This window comes from Pristis pectinata, chromosome 9 (assembly GCF_009764475.1).
Source record: "Pristis pectinata isolate sPriPec2 chromosome 9, sPriPec2.1.pri, whole genome shotgun sequence".
Taxonomy (NCBI): domain Eukaryota; kingdom Metazoa; phylum Chordata; class Chondrichthyes; order Rhinopristiformes; family Pristidae; genus Pristis; species Pristis pectinata.
Window position 1 is genome coordinate 86315547 of NC_067413.1, and position 23836 is coordinate 86339382.

The following is a 23836-nucleotide window of genomic DNA, read 5'->3' on the forward strand; positions in this document are numbered from 1 at the left end:
AGTAAACCTTGTCAACAATTGCCTTTTTTAAAAAAAAAATCTGGTTTAGGCTATCAGAGCAGGACTAGATTCTGTTTGTTGCAACTTGTGCATTTTGTTCATAGGTGGTGCTCATTAGAAATAGAGTGGAAACTCCAGGATGATTTTCCCCTTTAGTCTAACATCTAAAGCAATTATTAACCACTTATTGTTAGCCATATCAACTGGACCATACAGAACTATTTGGGACTTTGAGCATTTAACATCTAAATAGGTGGTGCATTACCAGTTCTAGAGTTTAAGCAAGGGATAGTAATAGAATAGTGTCAAATAAGGATGTCATTTCATAAAAAGAATTACGGAAAACTTTGGAAAGTACAAATAAATGGCTTTAAAATGAAGACAATGAACAGTGTAATATGGTCATCATGCTGGAATTAATTTGCAGCAATACAATGGGATCATTGCTAAAATCAATCCTTTCAGTGAATAAGCCAAACTGTTTTGCTGAAATGAAATAATGTCATGGCAACTGAGGTATATCCTCAACCAAAACATTGCATGACAGAAAAAGCATTCATTACAATCATAGAAGGGGAAAGGAGGAGAAGCAGAACATGCACTGCATCCTACTCTACCAGAAACCCATTATGTTTTAAATCATAGGTGGGGAAAAAGTTTGAAGATTTATCTCCACTTTTCTTAGAAGATTCTCTTGGGTGATAGGAGTTCCCAAGCTTACCTGGCAAGTTTATCCTTTTATACTGTATGCTTCACAGACCTGTGGAAATTTGGGATAAAGTCTACCACAGGCCCAAGATTCTAGAGGGGTCTCAGAGGATCAGAAAACACCAAATGTAGTGCCATTATTCAAAGAAGCAACAACAAAGCAGGAAACCATAGGCCAGTTAGACTAATGTGTCATATGGAAAGCTACTAGAATCCATTACTTTTTTTTTTAAAAATGTAGGAAAATCTGAAGTAATCTACTTTTGGAAGGAAGAACGCAAATGGTATTTAAAATGGAATGAGCACACAAAATATGCTACAAAAGGGAACTGAGGATCCTAGTACATAAAACAAAATATTAGCATGCATGTACAGCAATTAATGAACAAGGCTAATGGGACATTGGCTTTTATTGCAAAGGATGTGGAGTGAAAAAAAAATGGAGAAGTTTCGTGCAACTTTAGAGTACTGGTGTCACCACACCTGGGAGTACTGTGTACAATTTTAGACTCCATATTTAAGGACATAATTGCATTGGAGGTCATGCCAGAGAAGGTTCACTACACTGATGGGGATGACGCATGAATAAAGCACAAGCAGAAATAGCCTAGATTTATTGGAGTTTTGAATAATAAGCGATGATCCAATTGAAACATACAATTCTGAAAGGGATCAAGAGGGTAGATATGCTGAAAAGATACTTCTCCTAGAGGTGGCATCTAGAACCAGAAGGCATGGTTTCAGAATAAGGGGCTGCCCATTTAAGACTGATAGGAGAAATTTGAGGGTCATGAATCTATGGCATTCTCTACCTCAAAGACCTGTGGGGGCAGACATTGAATATATTCACAACAGAGACTGACAATCAAGTCCAGAATTGTGCAGCAAGAGCAGGCAAGTGGTGTTGAGGTGAGAATTGCATCAGCCATGACCTTGCTGAATGGCAGAGCAGGTTTGAAGGGCTGATGGGTCTGCTCCTGCCCATGTGCTTATGGCAGATCTTTACCTTTAGTTATATTGCACTCAGCAAAAAAAGTGTTTTTTTTAAATTTACAGATGTCCCACTTGGTCTTCTTTCAACTGTCAATCTTGCATTCCAACATTTCCCCCCCACCCCCCAGTGCAGGCCAGCAAAACTAAAAAAATCCAGCTTGCAAAACACCAACAGGCAGCCCTGCATACTCCAAATTTATGAAAGCCACAAGCTCTTTCACGAAGTCAGTTAACATGACACCAATGAGGAAATATGGCAGGTTCAAACGGGGGATCTTGACAATGGGTCCGATATGGGAATCAGGTAACTGAACAGCCCTTGACAGAAGACCTTTCCCACTATTTCTAAAAAAAAATCTTATCAGAAACACTTACACAGTTGAAAAATTTTAAAAATCATTTTTAATAAGATTTTTTAAATCAATTGGTTTTTCCATCCATGAATTGGAGACTGTGGGGAAAGACATGCTAGTTATCCCTGGAGCAAGGCTAAGGGGCTGGAATAATTGGCCTCTCACTACAATACATTATAGAAACACTGGGTGCTAGGTCCAGCACAGCACTTTCATCTGACCCTTAGTGTATTTGGCACTTTCATGCTCCAGTGCAGGTAGCAGTTAAAGTTAGTCCGGCTCATTATGTTCACAACAGGATAAGCATGATCAATTCAGTGACCAAGCCTAAATGCTTTCACATTTGCAAAACCTGGAACCATTTGTATTAAAGCTAGAAACAGGAGGTCACACACAGTGAAAAATAATTTAACTGCTCACAGAATTTGCTAGTTATTTTCAAACAAAAAAAAGTGTCCAGGCCTTGAAGTTACTACACTGCTTGTTATTCTTATTTGGGAGATTGGTTGGTGGATAGGGGGAAACAAAAGACATGAGTAGTGTTTTGTGACAAATAAAGCAGCAAGAAAAACTGCATTACTTGTCTTCAAATGAAAGCACCCTCTACAAACTAGAGAAGGAAGTGCAGGTTGACCCCAGAGGTGGATTAAAAAGTGGAGTTGAACCGAGTGAGTGGGGTGACAAAGCAAATTTTCCTCTCTGGTACCACATAGGGATGCTCTTTTGCAGAAGGCTATTAATTGATTTTCCAGTATGCCTAAACAAAGCAATAGTCAGTTATAGATATTAGCCTCAAATAGGAGTGGAATCTTGGTGCATAGAGGATACTTCCATTTAAGAAATGAAGACAAATAAACATTAGATTCCCCTACCTTTGCTCTTCATTCCAGCAGCTTCCACGGGTCACATTTTCAGTAGTATTTAAGAGGAGGGGATGGTTGTGGGAGGAAAGGCAACCTTCTCAATCTAGACGAAACACCTTCCTCCAGTACAGACCTGCCAAAGTGCAAGTCATCCTTAACCAACACACCCAAGGAATTTTGCTGAGAAAACTAAAAGGGTTGTTCCAAGTCACATGGAATCTATATTCAGTTTATTATAACCTAAGGTTAGCCTATGATGCAAGTCTAGTAAAATCACTTAATTTCTACTCGAACTGTTATAAACTACATTCAATAGTACAGTGGTTCCAATGTTGTTTCTTTAACTGTTGATTCAACATTGTAGTACAAGAAATACTTGTTACAAATGTTTGGCTAATTACCCCGCATCTCAACATGTCAAAGTCTGCACAATGGTTATAAAATGAAATCCATGCTCTAACAGTTGTTCCCCACAGAGGATAAAATAAAAGTTTTATTGTGAATCAAAGCAATCACTGCAAGAAATTTCTGAAGTCACCTGTTGAAGTACCAATACTGGAGCTAAGACAACATTTTGGGGAAAAGTGTTTTAAACTTAGAATTTTTTGAAAAATCATAAACTTGAATAAAGTGATAAATCAGATCCTAAGGAAAAAGTTGAAGGAACATAAAATGGAGGTCCACATTACCAGACTTCCTTTCCATAACAGAACACAATGTCACTATAAACCCGCATTCTTAAAAGTAAGCTAAAAGTCTTGCAAGAGCTGGATCATAAACACCCCCTCCTCCCAACTAAAACTTTGCTGCAGACTGAGTGTACTCCAAAATATCCAAGATTTTACAGCACACTTTTCCTTAGACTAGTGTGTGACTAGCATGATTGATTGCCTGAACAATCAATCTTTTCTCTGAATGTTCCATCCAATAGTCCACACTACTAAGCTTTTTGGGGACACACAATAATGGAATCAAAACCTTTCTATTCTTTCCTAAAAGGAAATTTCCACATGTAAAGAATTTCAACTCCAAATGAAACTGGCAAAGATCTCATATCTGAGACACAAGAATCTGCACCGAATCTCACTGAGGTGTGGAAAGTAAGCAGCCAAATTATCCCACTACAAATAGTGTACTGCTGCTGAATGGCACTGATCAAGTTAATGCCAATACATTACATTTTGGGCTTCTATCAATTAATGTCCCTAGCTCATTGCAAAACATTACTCAGTCCTTAAACAGCCTTGGGGACAGGCCTTCTGATTCTCAGTCATAAATATCCACCCCAAGATTAACTGCTGCAGAGCACATACTCAAAGTAGTTATGATAGGCCATACAGTCACTAACATGGTACAGAGAAGTATGCAAAAGTCTAGTTGGTTACTGTACCCCAACTCCTGATGAAGGAACAAGACCATGTCAAAGCTCAGGAGGAGTTTCAATTCCAGTTAGTTGTAAAAATATTTCAATACTGCACACTTCACACAGAGCCAGTTTTAATAAACAAGTATGATTACAATCAAAGCATTGTACGGATGCCAGTCTGTTGATACTTTTGTAAATTTCAAAGTAGTTCAGTAAAAAGGATATGTAGGTAATTGTTCCCACATCAGATAATACAGGGGGAATTGATAAGAAAGTCACAAGTGGGAACAATAGTGCTGCCTCCAAGTTCTGATCCTTCAAAGCATTAAAGTAGATATTAAGCTCTTGTATATTAAATTTCAATCCATATTCTAATTCTGAATTATTCCTGTGGTAAATATTGATTTGAAGGAAAAACTATTACACATTTCATGTACACAAAGATTTCATTGGATAGGTTTGTATACTTCCAGAGCAAAAAAAATCAGCCAATCACAGAGTTATGTTGGCATAAACACATCATAGCATTTGAAATACCATCGTTCCAGATTCTATTCCCTGAGCTCTTTGTGATGAACTTTGAAGGCCAAGTCTTGCATTATGCATAAACCTTCACAAATTAAGACTGATTTTTTTTTAAAACAAATCACATTTGCTGATCTCTTCAGCAAATTTTGTGGAATCACCATCTTTGAATGAAAGACTAGGAAGTTTTAGGAATATTTTAGAAGGGAAAAAAATAACAGGTTCATGCAGTCGAGTGAAGAAAGATCATGACTGCATTCAGTTATCTTCCCCTATTGTCAACCTACTATCAACCCCACAATTATCGTAACGAGAAAAAAAATCAAATTATCTATGTTGAACTGGAAGTAACAGACTTGATATTTATAATTCAAATTTTAAAAAGGGCACCATTTGAAATGAGAAACAAGTACATGCACAAGTGTGTAAAGTGTAATTCAGTACCAATACAATATTGCTATACATTACAATTTACAAATCTAAGAGGAGCTTTACTTAAAATTTTAACATTTCTATAGCTGTTTATGAATTAAATACTGTTGGCATTAGTGGACATGTACAAGTTTAACTAAAGACACTCTTCCTGAAAAAATTACTAAAATGAATTTTGAAAACCATATACAAACTTCAAGGCAAAAGTAATACACGAGTCCCAATAAAAATCAGTTTAAATGAAACCACTCATCTTATTTTCTTAGGAGCAATTTTGTTTTGGTGGGGGGGGTGGTGAAAGAAAACTTGTAAGTTTTGAAATTTGGTTGCTATAAATTCCAATTAAATTAAATTTCTGATGTTTGATTTCCAATATTCATACAAACTAAAATTTCTGCAGAACTTACCATTTTACCAGTAAAAATATTGCATTGTCTGATAATAAATCAATATCCCAGAAGGCACAGCATTAATCCAATATATTTTGATTTTCAAGATTAGGTTAGTTGCAGTCACAAAAAATGTAAGTCATTTAATAGACCATCATCTAAAATACATCAGTTGAACTTCCTACATTCAGCCACTTAATACAAAAAACAAAAACAAATTTGGCATTAACACATTTATATCAAGCTAGACTAGATCCAAATGATCTAAAATAGCCCAATATCAGTTTACTTAACCACTTAACTCCAAAAATAGTGGATTGATAAGTGTCCAAAGTTTACGGACAAATAACAACTTGAACTGAAGAGATTCTGGAAAATGACAAAAGATCAGTTCTGCACAACCAATCAAATTTCTATTAAAACAACATGAAATTTTCCACAATTACTACTACAGCAAAACAAGCTTCATTAGTCATTTTATACTTCAGCTAGCTCAGTCACATTTCCAGTTAAAATTAAAGAAACACTGCATCAAGTTTATTGAATTTTATGAGTATGAAGAATGCAAATCTTGTTGCAAAGTGAAACAATGAAAACACAAGAGCGATAACGGAAGTCCTCAGAGGCTGCATTAATTGATAATACAATGGGAGACTAGAGATAAATAATTCTTTTTTTTAAAAAAAAAATCACATGATGGTCCAAAGCCTAGAATGTATTTGCAGAACTGACAGCCAATGCATAAGCTGACTCATTTCCATAGAATAACTAACTTCACTTGAGTAGGAGGCCTAAGCAGCATTACGCCAATTTGAAAGACCCAAAATATCATCCATCTATAGGTTTAAAATTCAAGTACCTCCATATCTTTGTACCAGTCTTCCACCAACAAACACACAGTACACGATTCAGTGCAAACACTCTTGTAACACACCGAACACAACAAGTGCAGATAGACTGCTGCCATTATATGCAACCGCCAGCAGTTTTCTGCCACAATGACACAACATTTAGACAAACCTCAAGTCCATGACAAAAACAGAAAATGATGAAAATACTCAGGTCAGGTGGAGTTCATGTTTCAGGCTGATGTCCTTCAGAAATTCAGTACCACTTTTCTGGGAATGCACAGCCTGAAGTAACACTGCTAAATGGTCAGCCAAATGGTTTCCATCTTCCTTGCTTTTGATGAGGTGTTGACCATTTCTGAAGGGTCGTCAGACTGACATGTTAACTGCTTCTCTTGTCACAGATACTGCCAGAGTATACAGGGCATTATTTGTCCCTCCATCCCTGCCACCTCCAGATGTCCAGCACAAGATTAAGATGCCCACAATTTGCTCACCTCAGTTCCACAGTGCTGACTAGGATAAAATCTCCATTGTAGTAAAGGGCAAACAAAATATAGCATACATCATTTCTAACAAAATTGTAAAGAACATTACATCACCTATTTCCTTCTCAAAATAGATTCCAATCCATTCATTGGTCACTCAGGAAATAAATCAGACAATGCAAGATTTTTGGGATAGGGAGCTAAAAGTACACTGAACAACCAGTTACTGTTACAATTAGAAATCAACCACCATGTACAAGATCCAAACTCCATCCCAGTCATGCTTCAAACTAAATATTACCACGCAAAATACAATCTTCATGCAAATAAAAAAAAATCAAAAGTACAACAATGGAGGCAAAATAAAAATACAACATTCTTACCTTTTGTTCCTAAAGTGTTTGCCTCTTTGCCCCTCCAGATCAAGATCTGGTCCACTAAGCATGGTCCTTCATTGCCCCAAAGCACAGTTGCAAACCCTTCGAATTGAAACTTCCTGGGTCCCCAAGATGCTCCCCAATTTATTCAGAAATACTGCCCTGGTGCTTTACTACAGCGAAAGGAGCAGCATATTTTACAATTGTTTCTTCTAATCTTCAGGACCCAGGAAGTTTGAGCCAATAAAGCAGATGTTGCATGTGTAAAGTGAACTACAAGCTGAAAGAGCCTTCAATGGATGTTACTGCAGTAGTGGGTCACATGGCAAAAGAACCTACAACTGAATTCAACAAGCTTCTGCACATTTATAGGGCAAGTTAAAAGGCATAAAAGAGAAAAGTTACATGCTACAGAAAACAAATGCAAATGTCAGAATGAATAATTTAGAAAAGGTATGCACAACCAAGCTCATTTAGGTGAAAAAGACAATAGTAAGATTGGCCAAATGGTATTTCATCAGGAAAATACTCTGATCACACTAAATTGGGAACTGATAATTGTTTTCTGTACAGTGCAAAACAGAAGGGCAGATTAAGAACAAAAAACTAAATAGTAATGGGAAGGAAAGAAATTGCAACTGGGAAGCAAAAAACCTCAAAATTTGCAGTGAACAATACATTCTGCTAATACAAGAACAGAGTGGGAGCAAGTACACAAGGAATACAAGGTTATTTGTGCAAATTTGGAGGAGGTAGGTACCCATTACTGAACCTTGTAATAATATCACAGCAATGTTTACCCAGATTATGATGTGACAACAATGATAAATACATCAAGATATCAACCATCAGATAATAGAATTTGATTTAAGCAGACAGCAGAAAAATTATTCCTTATAAATATTTTAGTGGACCAAGAACAAAATCATCATCATAATTTCAAGCTGTACTTAAGTAGGACAGCAAACTTTAAAAATGAATGGTACCATAGATAAGATCTTTTTAAAAAATCATCAATAAAAATTCAGCAAATTATTTAATCAATAGGAGAAAATAGCTCAACATACCTAACATCTTCAAACTTTTTGGTAATGGCAGAACCAAAATTAGTAAATGCAGAGGATGCCTTCTGACTAGCTTGAGCAAGGGTTTCAGATGTCTTCTTGAATCTACAGAAATTAAAATTTAACAATTAAAATAATATAAAAGCACCACACAAATAAAAAAATATGGTTTTTGCATTTCTTAATTTGGTCTGTTTCCACCCTTGATTTACTCTTTTAAAAGCTCCAAGGACTTGAGAAGGTGCATTGCAACATTAGCCACTTGCCTATAGGGAGTCCAAAGTATACAGTACTTGCCCAAAGTATAGATGTCAGGCAAAGTATAGGAGGCAAGAAATAACTACATCCCACAAAATGCAACATCATCCCAGCCAATATTACCATTTTGAAATCAGTCATTATTTTAATACCATAGCAAAACACAAATTTTGAAAACACAATTACTTGGCACATGGAGTTTCTCTACATTAGACACAGAAGCTAAGAGAACAAAAGTAAGGCATTGTATTAGTTTCATCAGCAGAAATATGCCATTAGTGTAGGGATCACACGTGCAATTCATTACAAATAGAGATGTGGGAAGTTGCTGGAAAAGCAGACAGAATGTTTCAAAAGATGCATAAATGTTCTGCAATGTAACATGTATCTCCCAACCTTGTTGCACAACTTATGCTTATTTTACATAATGTTACCTCTAGGACCTCTCTCACACTGGAAACCATTATTAACCCACAAGAGATTGTAAAGGCATGTATATTTTCTTTCATTCTTCCTCAATGCTAAGAGGTACTATTGCATTCCCAAGCTCCCACTCTGAAAAGTTTCATCACCTTTGGATAAAACAGCCATTTTATTTCTCTATTTGAATTCATAAAAGTGAAGGCAAAATCTGGTGTTTTGGAAATGCCTTCACTTGACATACTATCAAATGTTCAAGTTCAGTCAAAAGCAGCACACTTAGGAGAAAGGAAGGTACCACAAAGCTTAACTATTAGTGCAAGGCTTGCCATTACAATACAGTAGTTCAAATTCACAGACTTTTCCCACCACTAGTATTAAAAGGCCAATTTATTTTTAAAGTTTTGAAAAGACGATTGTAAGCACCTATTTGGTCAACTCAAAGCTTGTTGCAATGTTGCTACCACCCATCACTCACAAGAGCTGAGGATAATGTACTTACCTCATTTTAACTATTCAATCCTCATTCTCAACTTCTACAAACTAAATTTGAATAATGAAACCCAAGGAAGGGAACAGCTTTGCCTCGGCACCAATGCAGACACATCTACGGATTTGAAGTTACTCATATTATTTGTTTCTCCTTCCCCCGCACCCCCCCCACCCCACCATTCTCAACCCCAAAAATAAAAATTCAGGATGCAAAGACAATGCCCATCTGTAGTTGGCTCCATTGTTTACACACAATTGTTAGCTAAGCCACGTCAAAACTGTTTCATTCTAACACCCTAATGGCATCAGTGATTCTTAATTAATTCAGCATATTGTAGAGCCAAATTTACTGAATTCAATTTCACTAGTTACCTTAGTGGGAGCCAAATGAGTCCCCTGGACAAGTAGAATATCTACAACATTGTACAAACTTTTAGCTTGTTATTTCAGAGTTCCTTAATTTGCCCCCTCTCTGCAATTATCCTCCTTTTTAAGAAAAGGAAAAGTAATACAAACTGGGTACTTTGTAGATCTGTTCCCTATATATTAGCAGAGTCTGTGTATTGGCTTGTGGAATGGGACAGAAAAATTTGTGGTCCTTGTCTCAATTACTACCCAAATGGAACAAGTAAAAACCTATTGCTGATTGCAATGAAATAAGTATTCACAACCCCAAGCGTCTAGGTTACAGAATCTCTATTGTCTGTTCAGCTAAAGTGGAGTTAGTGGCATCCACATTTTAAAAAAAAATTCCACAACTTAAATCTGTGGAAGATTGCACATTTAAACTGAAATTCTGGTTAGGTTAATGTAGTGAAGTTAAATTTGACTTAAGGATGGGAAAACAGACACACCTCAGGTATGTCTAAATCTCAGCCAGTAGAAATTTAAGAGTACATTTATGTATTCTCATAGATTTATTTATTTCTATCTGGACTCTAAAAGGAAGAATAACGATTTCCCATTCTTATAGACCAGTACAAGTTTATCTTCCACTACTGACAAGCCTGCCTTGATATTTATTCATTATTCTTTTGCTCACTGCTGTACAATGCACTTACGCCATGGAGGATTGTACATCTAACCAACTTTTTGATAAATTCTGTTTAAGTTCATGTAGTGGAGTCAATCCTAGCTTCTTCTTTAACTCAGCAACATGCTTCTCTTTAGCTGCAAGGACTTGAGAAAGTGTTTGAATTTCTTCCTCCACCTAGAAAACAAACAGGAGTTCAATACAGCTCAATAATGCAAATAAAAGGTAAATATCAATATGATTTTGCCACCCCCCCCCACCCCCAATAAGAATGGAATATAATTCCCTTTCCTATTTATCTCTAACCATTGCCTCAAGGACATTTTTAAACCAGCAAGGACTTCTTTACCAGCAAAGAAGAATTTTAAATATATGTCCATTTCCCAAACTTGGGCACTGATCATCACTACTTCCTACGGTCCTTCAAGACGGCAAGGAACAGAACTTGCTCTTTGCCCTACCAATCCTGTGCTGAAGATTTGAGCAAGTGCAAAAGTGTATTCCATGCATGTACAAACATACAAATTAGGTGCAACAGCAGGTCACTCACCCATGCTTCATTTAAGCACCATGGTTGATCGAACTGTAACCCAAACCTGGCATTCCCATCTACCCATTCTAATACTTCAGCTCCCCTCCCCCCCCCCCCCCCCACTTACAAGTATCCCTCTACCTCTGCCTTAAAGATATTGAAGGCTCTGCTTCCACAACCCTTTAAGAGTTCTGATAACAGTCAGAAAAAAGTCATTTCATTTGTCTTAAAATGGATACCTTTTTCTTTTAAAAAAAAGACCCAAACTCCTAGTATTGGAATCTCCCACAAAACAAAATATCCTCTCCATATTGATTGTGTCAAGGCCCCTCAACATAGTGTTTCAGTAAACCTCTTTAGAAGGAACTCCAGTGGATAGAAGTCTGATTAATCTTTCCTCATAGGAACTTCTTGCAAATTATGTATTGGATAACCAGAAAACTGCAATGACTCATTTTATTTTACCTACCAAAAGGGCAATTCCACATTTCCCTACTCTACACTGCCAATTGTCAGATGCTTACACACTTAGCTCATCTGTATCGCTTTGTAGCTTCGTGTACTGTTCAAACTTTCCTACTTACCTCTGAGTCATTAACAAGTTCGGCAGTTATACTTTTGCTGTCATCATTGAAATCATTTTTATAAATTGCAAAATGTTGAGGCTCTAGCACCACTCTCTGGCATACAACTTGCTACATCTAGTGATATGGAAAAAGTCTCTTGGTTTTTAGCCAGTCATTCCTCCATGCATGCCAAAATGTACTTAAAATGGGAAGCCCCAAAGCATCTCAAACATCAACAAAACATTCCTAACACAAAGTACTAGGAATCTACACTGGTTACATCAGTTCAACAATTTTCAATAGGACTCAAAGTCTAAAGTTACTATTGTTCACATGTAAAGGTTAAAAATAATTTCCTTGAGCAAACTGATGATTAAATCCTAAATCTTTACATGCACCTCATTTGAAACAGAGGAAGGAATTTGTCTACAGTTGCTAGTATTAAACTTACAACATAGAAGTGGATGCACATTGTACTCAGCTTCCAAAATAGCAAATTCCAGTGACCACAAACTGCAAAAGGATTAGCAATCAGACTTTCATGCTATCAACCAAGCTGCACAAGTTGATTTTCTGCCATAACTTGTCAAACAAAGTGAGCATTGATTATAAATCATCCATTTAATCTTAAACTGCTCACTCTTAACTTCATTCACTATGGCATTTTCTCCTGAATTTTGCACTGGCTTCGAATTAAGCCATTGAAAATCAAAACATTGCAGATGCTAGAAGTCAGATATAAAAATGGCTGGAAACATTCAGTAAGGTCAGTGTTGGTGAAAAGAGAAAAAGTTAACATTTCAGGTCAAAGATCATTCATCAGTCTGAGAAGAGAAGTTGCAGAAAGGTGGGGGAGAGATTAATAGGGCAAAGGAAATATCTGATAGGGCAAGGCAGAGTTGAGAGAGAGCAAAAATGTTAAAGCTGTTGAACTGCAAGTCAGCTATTGGTGAAACTGGAAACCATCAGGAGAATGCTAGAAACATCCAACAATCCAGGGAGCATATGTGGAGAGGGGAAAAAACAGTTTGGTGTTACAGATCGATAACCATGGAGCAGAACTAGCCAATGATGTTACAAAACAGAAAAGAGCTTTCTGAAATTGTTGAATACAACATCAATTCTAGTGTGCCCAGATGGCAGATGAGACGTTGTTCTTCAAGCTTATGCTGGGTTTCAATAGAATAGCAAGGGAGCCAGTCAAATAGGTCAAGGTGGACAGTGGGACAGAAACAGGTACCTGGAAGCTACCTGTGCAGAATGAATAATGCATTCTGGAAGGTGGTCACCCAAACTCTGATTTCTCCAAAGCAGAAACCACCACAAATGAGCACCCAATGAAATACAGTAGGTTAGAAGTAGAAGTGAATTGCCATTTCATTTGGAATGACTGTTCAAACCCATGGATGGTGGGAAGGAACAAACAGCACACATTACATCTGTGGTTGCATGGTAAAACACTGAAAAGGGGAATGGGTTGGTGGAGATGAAAGAACCAGGAAGTTATAAAAAGTCCCCTCAAAATGCCAAAATGGGAGAGTGGTAAATATACCTGGCAGTAGAATCTCATTCAAGATGGCAGAAATTACCAAAAGGATAATCCACTGTTGGTAAAACTGGTGGGATGAAAAGGATCAGAGGAATTCCATCTTTGCTTAGGAATGTTCCCCTGACACAATATTGCCAGAACATTGAGGGAAGCAACTGAACTCTTGTAATCAGCCTGTGCTCAAATTCTGAAATGTGACATGATTAGCAGTCAAAACAGTTCTAGCACAAATCAGACTGAAAATTAAGCAGACTACTGATGAGATCATTTCATTTGGTGGCACCACATGGTTGATTTCTTCCAAAACCAGGTTAGGAAATAGAAGAAAGGTTTGATTGAGCAGAGACAATCATCCACAGACATCCCAAAAAGCCCTAATTAAGGCTTGATTTTAAAACACTTTTACTCATTTTCCAGTCCCTTCGATGCCTTACCCCTCTTCAAGCTAACTGCAGCTCTCCAAAATCTAAAATGTCTTTCAAGTCCAATCTCAAGCCCAATTGCTGCACTTGCAGCTGGTGAAGCTCTAGGCTTTGGAATTAGTTTCCAAAATATTTGCTGTACTTTCCTCCTTTAAGATTAAGGAGAGTCTTAAAGCTAGTTTTGACCAAGCTATTCACTGTCCCAGTAACAATTTTTCTTCAATAGCACAAATTGTTGCTTGCAAATGAGACACACCCAAGCCCCCTTCATAGCTGCACCAAAATAATGTGCTATTGGTGGTACAATGTCACAACCTATAGCCAACTATATCCAGTGCACTCAGCCACTTATTGGCAATGAACCAAAATGCCAGATACTGGGATCTATAATGGCAGGCACCTCAGGAAGGAGAATGCTACTCTTGTTTTATTTTCCCTTACTGATAACAATTACAGCCTACAAAACAAATCAGGAGCATGATCGAACACTCTCCATTTGCCTGGATGAATGCAATTTCAACAACCCCTAAACTAATTGACATTCAGGACAATGCAGCTTGTTTGAAGGGTACCTATTTACCACCCAAAACATTAGTTTGCACCCCCCCCCCGCCCCCCCACTGATACACAATGGCTGCAGTATTTACCACTCACTGTGTCCATAATTCTGGAATTCCCTATCTATAGCACTGTGGGAACTCCTTCATCCAGAAGACTGCAATGGCTCAAGTAGGCAACTCTCCACCACATTCTCATGGGCAATTTGAGATGAGTAATAAGTGCCAGCTTTGCCAGCAATGCTCAGATTCCATGAATAAATAAAATGAAATTTGGCCTGCCTTGAACATTGCTGGTGAACAGATCATTTTGGGTATAATTTTAAAAAGGGATAAAAAAAATCATTGAAGGTTACATGTCAACCTTTCCCCATAATCTAGTTAATTGTAATTGTCAAAAGTGCAACAGTCCAAAATCCTAAACCGATACAATAAGCTGCCTGTCTCTTGTAATCAAGACCAATGCACAGATATCAGGTTTGCCTCAAAACTATCCATTCTTTTTCCCAGGGTAGAAATGTTGAATACTAGAGGGCATAGCTTTAAGGTGAGAGGGGGAAGTTTTTTTTTGTGGGGCAAGTGTTTTTTGTGGCCTTTCTTTGGGTTTCTTTTGTTTCAGTGTGGTAGGTGCCTGAAACACACTGCCAGGGGTGGTAGTGGAAGCAAATATGATAGAGGCATTCAAGAGGCTTTTAGTCAAACACATGAATATGCAGAGAATGGAGTATGGATCATGTGCAGGCAGAAGGGATTAGTTTAATTTGGTACCATGGTCAGCACAGACATCATGGGCTGAAGGGCCTGTTCCTACACTGTACTTTTCTGTGTTCTATGCTCCAGGAATCATTCTGTGATCACAGATACGATTTCTAGATTTAGGACACGCATATGTTACGTAGATAGCACAGTTGAAAAATGGGATCTCTAAAAAAATAATGAATTTTTTTTTAAAAAGAACACATTTTCTCATCATTTGATAAGCCATTGTACTTTGAAGACTTGTTTTTGGTCCAGGAAATGTCTTTATTTATGACAAAGAACTGAAGAAATCTCCTGAAACAGCTCATTTGCCAAACAATACCCAAATCCAGAGGCAGATTATTTGATCTTGTTTTTATCGGTTTACATGATTTGCTGCAAATAAATCATTTCCTACATTTACTACCAATGTGGTTTCTTAACTTTGAATACTTGTCGTTTCATATCATCTTTTATCCTTCTAATATTCTGCAGCACTTAATTTAGTTAGCAAACAAAGCATCTGCTTCTTAACAGATTTTCCAAATCAAATTTGTTTCAGATCCCAAATTTAGACAAAATGTGGACACAATCCTAGAAATTGGACACATTCATGCTCATTGTTTTTGTGCAAATCATACATCAAATTGCTCATGGTATTTGCACCCTTTTCCTGTTAAGTTGCACCCTCTAGGAAATTGGACAAGAGCACCACCTGTCAGAATGTGGGTGTTATTTTTCCTCCATATTTCAGATGTGACAATACCAAGGTGCCCAGTGCCAATTACAGTGACAGAAATTGGATCAAAAAGTTTACAATTTGACCTTTGTAAATAACAATGTTCAAAAAGGAGTATTCACAGTAAACAATGAATCCTATGTGATTTAAAACAATGCTTGTTTAAGAGCCTCATGTGTGGCACCTTGTCAAAGGCCTGCTGAAGGGGTGAGGTCCTGGAGAACCAGAGAGTAGCAAGCGTTGTTCCTTTGTTCAAGAAGGGAAATAGGAAAAATCCAGGAAATTATAGGCTGGTGAGCCGCTCAGTGGTCAGGAAGCTATTGGAGAGGATTCTTAGTGTTGCAATTTACATGCATTTAGAAAAACATTAGGGACAGTCAGCATAGCTTTGTATAGTGCAGATCATGTCTTACAAACTTGACTGAGCTTTTTTTGAGGAGGTGACAAAGAGGAGGGTACAGCAGTGGATGTTGTATACATGGATTTTAAGATTTCACAAGGACCTTCATGGTAGGCTGATCCAGAAGGTGAAGATGCATGGGATCCACAGTTGCTTGGTAGTTTGGATTCAGAATTGGCTTGCCCATAGAAGACAGAGGGTAGCATTGGAAGAGTGTTAGTTTCACTGGAGATCCCTGACCAGTGGTGTTCCACAGGGATCGGTGCTGGGGCCTCTGTTTGTGATATAGATTAATGACTTCGATGAAAATGTAGATGGGTGGGGTAGGAAGTTTGCAGACAACACAAAGATTGGTTGAATTGAGGACAGTGTAGAGGGCTGTCAAACTATACAGCAGAATATAGATCAGTTACAGGTCTGGGTGGAGAAATGGCAGGAGTTTACTCACAGTAAATGAGGTGTTGCACTTTGGGAGGTCTAATGTCAGGAGAAAGTATACAGTTAATGGTAGGACCCTTAATGCTGTTGTATAGAGGGATGGTGGGGTCCAAGTCCATAGCTCACTGACAGTACCCTAACAAAATGGTGGGTGTGGGGGAGGGAGGGGTGAAAGCAGATACATTAGTGGCACTTAAGAGGCTGTTAGGTAGACAAACGAGTGTGCAGGGAATGGAGGGATCACATACAGGCAGAAGAGAATTAGTTTAAATATTCAGCAACATGTTCGGCATAGACCGTGTGGGCAGAAGGGCCTGTTCCTGTGCTGTGTATGTACACTCCAAACCAGGAGAACCTCTTCTACACTCTCTTCAAAACCTCCACCTCCTTCAGTGTGGCAACTAGAACACATGACAGTCAGGCCATTTTTGGAGTAAAGTTTTATACAGCTGCAACACAACTTCTTGACTTTTACATTCAATGCCCCAAAGGCAAGCATACCCTACACCTTCTTTACCACCATATCCACTTGTGTTGCCACTTTCAGGGAGCTATGGGCTTGCACCAAGATCCCTCTGTGTATCAATGCTCCTAAGGGTCCTGCCATTTACTGTTAACTTTTCCTCTTATACTTTGGGAGGTCAAATGCCTCATCTCACATTTGTCTGGATTAAACACTGTCTGCCATTTTTCCACCCAAATTTTCAACTTTTCAAATTTTCCATTAATAAATGCTTGTAAACTACATCAGTTTAATCTAATTCATGGAAGTTCAAACATTGCAACTGAACATTGGAAATACCAAATTAGATGGTCTGGAGCAGGTAGGCTACTGTGTGACATGGTGGCCTCTGGAATGTCAGGCTACAAGCTGTATAGAACATTGGAGAGACCACACCCAGAATATTGCATGCAGTTCTGGTCGCCATACCATAGGACGGATGTGATTAAGCTAGAAAAGGGTGCAGAAAAGATTCACAAGGATGTTGTCGGGACTGGAGGGCTTGAGTTACAGGAAAGACTGGGACTATCCTCCCTTGAGCGAAGGCAGCAGAGGGGTGACCTCATAGGAAGTTTATAAAAGTCAGGAGAGCCACAGACAAGACAAATGGTCAGAGTCTTTTCCCTGGGGTAGGGGAATCCAAAACCAGAGAGCATAGGTTTAAGGTGGGGGGGGGGGGGGCGGAGGTAGATGTAAAGGTTCCCGAGAGGCAGGTTTCTCCCCGCAGAGGGTGGTGGGTATATGGAACGAGCTGCCCTAGAAAGTGTTAGAGGGAGGTACGATTACAATGGTGAGAATGTTAACAGGTTTATGGATAGGAATAGTTTTGAGAGATATGGGACAAACACCAGCAAATGGGACCAATTTAGGAAGGCACCTTGGTTGGCATGGATGAGTTGGGCTGAAGGGCCCACTTCCATGCTGTACAACTCTGATTACCCACAACCCCACCAATTTTCATGTCATCTGCAAGCTTACTAATCAGAGCACTTACATTTTCATTCTTCCAAAGTGAGCAACAAAATAAACAAGTGCTTTTATTTCAGGTGTGAAATACAGCATTTGCTTAAAAAGCATTCAAATTAAAATCACATTATCAAGTGGACACACATCGACATCTAGTTTTAATAAAGATTCATATACCATAATAATTTACAGGTCACTAACCGAATAAATTGCTAGCCCCAGATTAAGTATATACCCCCAAGCATTAAAAGGGGTGAGGAAATTGCAGAAGCTCCAACTACAATTTTTCAATTCTCCTTGGTTACAGGTGTGATAGTAGAGGATTGGATGACTTCTAATTATTTAGAAAAAAAGACAAGGGATCAACTGATCAATACAAGGACAAATTCAGTGTTGGGCAAATTATTGAAATCAATGCAGAGTATAAACCTTCATTTAGAAAGGAACAGATTAATCAAGGACAGTCAGCACAGATCTGTTAAATGAAAGTCAATTCTAACTTCAATGAATTATTTTGGAGGAAGTAGAAAGTATTGAGGGTGGCAGTGCGTTTGGGGCAGCTGAAATATATTTCAGCAAGGCCCCACATGGCAGCTTGGTCAAAAAAATAGAAGCTCATGAGATGCAAGAAAGAGTCAAATTGCATCTAAATGTATAATGATATAAAAACTATTCATGTGGTTATAAGGAGGCAAGGTTTAGAGTGCCAATAGATACAGGTGGTCTGGCCATCTGGACAGAAGAATAATAATCCTGAGAAGTGCAGGGTAATATATTTGGGGGAGGTACAAGGCATGGAAATGCAAAACAAATGTGTAAATGACGACATGTGGAAGTACAGAGACCTTATTGCAAATGCCCAGAGATCCTTGAACACAGCAGACAGGCCAATACATTTTTTTAAAATATATCTGAAGAACACTACGTCAGAGCAGGAGTTCTGTCAGGACTGCATGCAACACTGGTTAAACTTCAGCTCAACTGTAAAATCTTTGCTAATGAAGAAAGATTGGATAGGCTGGTATTGCAGTAAAGGAGGCTGAAGGGAGACTTAACCAAAGTGTACAAAGTTAAGAGCCTAAAACCCACTTCCCTTGGCAGAGGGACCAGAAATCAGAGTGCACCAATTTAAAAGCAAATAGCAGAAAGATAAGAGGGGGAAAGCTTTTCTCATCCACCCACCTACTCACCCTACCTTAAGTAATTGAGTACCATACATGACAGATTCACTGATCTTTTTGCGAGCTTCATGTTTATTGGACTACACAGATTCAAGGTCACTCGTGACAAGGAATATGTATTTCCAGAATTTGCAGACAGGCAAGTTACTTGAAAGAATCCCTCTGATCTCAATCTTCCAATCACTTGAGAAAACATTCTTATACAAGTCTGCCAGTTCTTAATCTGGCCATTCTTTACCTTAGCAAGTTCATTGGTAAGTTCTTCTCTATCTTCGTCCGTCATTCCACCTTCTAGGTCAGCAGTTGCAGCTGCATCTTCCCCTACTTCAGGTGCTGGATCACTTTGCAGCAGACCTGCAAAACAAAAGAACAGGAAATATAATTTTAGCTATTATTCCCTGGCCACTTTTGTATCCATTTACCTTTGTCTTGTAGGTTTATTTTTAAATAGCTTGCTCAAAACATCTACATTTTTAAAAAATTACACCACAACCATGACATTTTTTTTTAAATATTGATTTTTAATGTTTCCCAAAAGCTGCAGTTTACCTAGAAATACACAATTAAATTTACAAATACTAATCTTTATATGGATAAGTTGCAAGTAGCTGAAAATAAATTTTGTGCAAGTCACTCCTGCAAAAAAAACCAGTACTAACACAGTACCACAATAATAAATTTCAGCTCAACATTTGTTACAAGGAAACTTTGAGAAATCACGTCAAAAGACTTATCCCTGCTCCTCTGAAGAATGCATAATTACAATCACCCAGCAATTTAACACCATTCTCATATGCAAGCAGATGCAAGATTACAGCTAGATTTTTGGTCTTGCACACTTCCCTCAGTGACCCAAGGTCAATGCCATCCAGGCTAGATAAAGGGTTACAGTAAGCTAAAAATAGAACATTTATCTCCACCTATTTTTATCCCATCCAATTTTTCTATCATCTAATTTGTCAATATCCTCTTGCTTGGTAAAGTAGTTATTTAGTATGTCAGACATGGCTGCTCACTCCACAAGACATTTTGGGTTCCTAAAGAGTTCCATCCTCTGTTATGTGCCTTAGGGTTCTTTTACGGCACTGCCAAGTCTTCTCCAAATTTTTTTGGCCCTTTTCCACTCTTTTCTACAATCTGCATTCTGCTAACTGTATTACAAAACAGTTTAATTTCAATCTCCATCTTTAAACATCCATAGAACTCGAGTTCCTTCTACAGCCCCTTATTGAAGGGGGTCGCCCAATTCTGCCCTCTTAAAGCTTCTCATTGTTAGTTTACTTTTACCTGCCAATCTGCGTTTCCAATCCACCTGGGCCAGATCCCTTTTCAGCTCACTGAAATTAGCCTTCCAGTTGAATATCTTCACCTTTGCTTGTTCCTTGTCCCTTTCCATAACTACTCTAAACTTAAGACATAAATAATTAGATTGGACTAAAGACGTGGAATGTTATCATAGTTCAAGATTACTGGACCTTTTCCCAGCCAACTTCACCAATGGGGAGGGGAAGGAATCTTGGATATGTTATTTTGAAATGTTTTCAAGCAAATGGTTCTTAAGCCCTTGATGAACAGTGGATTGGCAAGGAGCTGAATTGCAATTATAATGCAAGATGAAAAATTCTCAGGGATCCGTAGATACTTTGCACCTTAATATTGGAAATACTTCTTTGAAGATTGAGGGACCTAATAATTACCATTAAAATCAGACAAAAAGCCAGCAAGGGAAGAATCTTTGCCCTAAATTTTGTGCTTGCATGTTAAAAATGGCTCACAAGTAGGGAAGTAGATGCTTATCTAATACTAAAAACAAAATTCTAATAGATGTTTAGATGCTCATCACATTCAGCTAGAAAGCTCACTGTAATAAAGTAGCTTATGAAATAAACTTCTTGTCAAGCACTACTCTGATCAATCTTCAGAGAGATTTGAGAAAATGTACATAGAATAGGCTGCTAGCTCAGAATACATTTGGCCCAAATACTCCATACTGGTATTATAATGGAATAAAATTAGATAACTCAAAATTGAGAGTAGTTGGCTTGAACGTGTTAAACATTGTTGTAATGGGATTTAGTGGTAGTTTGGATGGAAAAAGGGAACTGTTTCAAGAAGTTAATATCTGTAATGGCTATAATATACCAGTCCCATGATCTATCCATACTTCAAGTTCATCCACCTTACCTGTCAAACCTCTTGCATTGAAATAAATTCAATTTAATCCAGTCTTTCCTCACTCCCTGCCATGCCCCTGCCTGTCTAGTCTACTGAAGGCTGTTGATGATTTCTGCATCACTTCCAACCTCTCATCTGCTTCACTACTACTTTAGATTGTACCCCCTACCAATTTAGTTTAAACCCTTCCTAGTAGCACTGGCAAATCTGTCCATCAGGATATTAGTACCCTTCCAATTCAGCTGTAACCCATCCCCTTGTCACTCTTGTCCATGAAGAGATTCCAATGGTCTAAAAATCTGAATCCCTGCCCCATACACTAACTCTTCAGCTACACATTCATCTGGCCTATCGTATTTCTGCCTTCACTAGCACATGGCACTGGGAGTAATCCAGAAATTACCACCCTCAAGTCCTGCTTTTTAACCTTTTGACTAACTCTCCATAATCACTCCACAGGACCTCATCCTTTTTCTACCCAAGTCATCCATGCCAAGGTACTCAATGACTTCTGGAAGTTCACCCTCCCCTTTGAGAACATTCTGTAGCCATGCAGAGACATCCTTGACTCTTGCACCAGGGAGGCAACACAATCCTGGAGTCCCATTTGTGGCCACAGAATCTCCTGTTTATCCCCCTATCAAGTCTCCTATCATTAAACCCTTGTCTGACTTCACCCACCCCCAGTGTCATTAACATTCATGGACAGCTAATTTCATGCTTTTGCATGTATAGCAAGGGGCAGCACATGAAATTAGGGTATATTACTATATTGTTGGATGGCACATCACACTAAACTTGTGTGGTATCAAGACCCAAAGCATGGAGTACATGTGAAAACGTAGCTGCTCCATAATGACAGAAGATGTGCATCTGATGTGGAAATAGCATCAGGTGCTCAAGTGCAACTAACGTCCAGAAGTACCTGGTCAAATTTCCAGAATGTGACAATTGCAACTGGCAGCACAATTTTTCCTTTGTTTAATTTCAAATACATGAAGGTCAGATATCTACCACAGCTCATAGCACTCACCCAATTTGCAAGGTACTAGGTTCAAACCCCAGTCCAGAAACTTGAGCCAACTCTCCAGTGCAGCATTGAAGGAGTGATACACTGCTTCCAATTCAATCTTGAAATTTTATACCAATGACCTATTTGTTCTCTGTTGAATGCAAAAGATCCCATTGCTCTACTTTGAGGAAGAGCATGAGATGAAGGATTTTCTAAGTTAAGTTTCTTTTTCCATTGGTGCTGCCTGCCAAGTATTTCCAGCAATTTGTTGGTTTTCATTTCAGCTTCCAGAATCTGAAGCTCTTGATTTTCAGGAGAGTTATCCTGGCATCCTGACTAATATTTAAAACTCAGTCAAACACTTGATATTACTTGGTCATTATTATATTACCAATAAAGTTTACAGTAAGCGAAATGACTGCTGTATATCCTTCAGTAGGAGAGGAACTCCACTGCATTTGCTGTCAAAGGATTTGGAATTTGCTGCAGATGAGGAAGGTGTTATATAATGAAAAAAGTTCAGTTAAAATGCTCAAAGCTGCTACTGCATATACCAACTCCAATGTTGCATATTTATTCATAAATACAATTCCCCATTATACTCCAATAATTTAAAAACATTTTCATAATTCAACTCAAGTTTCAGGAGACACACGCAACACAATGTAGTTTGGCAGAGCCAAACCTCAAGCATGCACAACTGATTTATTCCAAGAACGGTAATCCAGGGAGAAGGAACGGACAGTACTTTTATGCTTACAAAATCAAATTTATGGGTATAATTGGATTTCCACAAATAATTTGTCAGGAAAAACAGTCACATGGATTTATATGGATCAGTCAAAACCACTCATTTTGTTCCCAAGCCTTAGTAAAACTTCCTCACAAATTAAACCCTTAATTACTTTCCCCAGACAGCATTAGTAGTGTTTGCTAAGTGCTCAGAAGCTGCTTTTATGAACAATGTCCAATAAATGGGCTAGCATGACAAATTAAAATCAGCAAAAAAAACTCTCAAATCTGCCAAGTAGGTCAAATAAAATAATGCAATCATATACCAGCAATAGAAACCAAAGTAAACCATTATGTCACCTCTGGAGCTGGTTAATCCCATTTCATATTTTGCTTTTCCTCCATATCTTTCAATGTTGTTACTTGCTGAGTACATGTACCTCACTTAAAAACTTCATGATCTGATCTCCTGGATCAAAATGCATTGCACATTCTTGGTGTCAGAAAAGGGTTTCTTGACACGTTGTCTATACTACAAGATATACACAATATACTTGCATGCCAAAAAGAAACAAGTGCTTTAACAATGAAAAAAAGCAGAAAGGCATTAAAAATAGAGTAGTTAGAATGGGGAAAAGATTAAAATGCATCGAGTAAAGCTCAGAAAGCTGGAAAGTAGCAATAAGAGAGCCTTAATGATAAGTGCACACACGACAGG

General features: G+C 38.1%; 1 protein-coding gene across 6 annotated transcripts in view; it reads right to left on the reverse strand.

Annotated features, from left to right (window-relative positions):
* tpd52 (tumor protein D52) overlaps positions 1 to 23836 on the reverse strand; it is a 156548-nt gene that overhangs the window by 107452 nt on the left and 25260 nt on the right. For 3 of the 6 annotated variants that reach the window (XR_007956901.1, XR_007956900.1, XR_007956902.1), the window contains exons 2-6: positions 20487 to 20607; positions 19438 to 19553; positions 10638 to 10786; positions 8410 to 8511; positions 2927 to 3050 (exon numbers count right to left, since the gene is read on the reverse strand). Coding sequence is in view for 3 of the 6 variants with exons in the window: in XM_052023279.1 (XP_051879239.1) it covers positions 8410 to 8511; positions 10638 to 10786; positions 19438 to 19553; positions 20487 to 20607 (488 nt within the window). In the remaining 3 variants the exon portion in view is untranslated. The remainder of the gene's footprint in view (positions 1 to 2926; positions 3051 to 8409; positions 8512 to 10637; positions 10787 to 19437; positions 19554 to 20486; positions 20608 to 23836) is intronic. The other 3 variants (XM_052023279.1, XM_052023277.1, XM_052023278.1) reach the window with 2 other exon arrangements.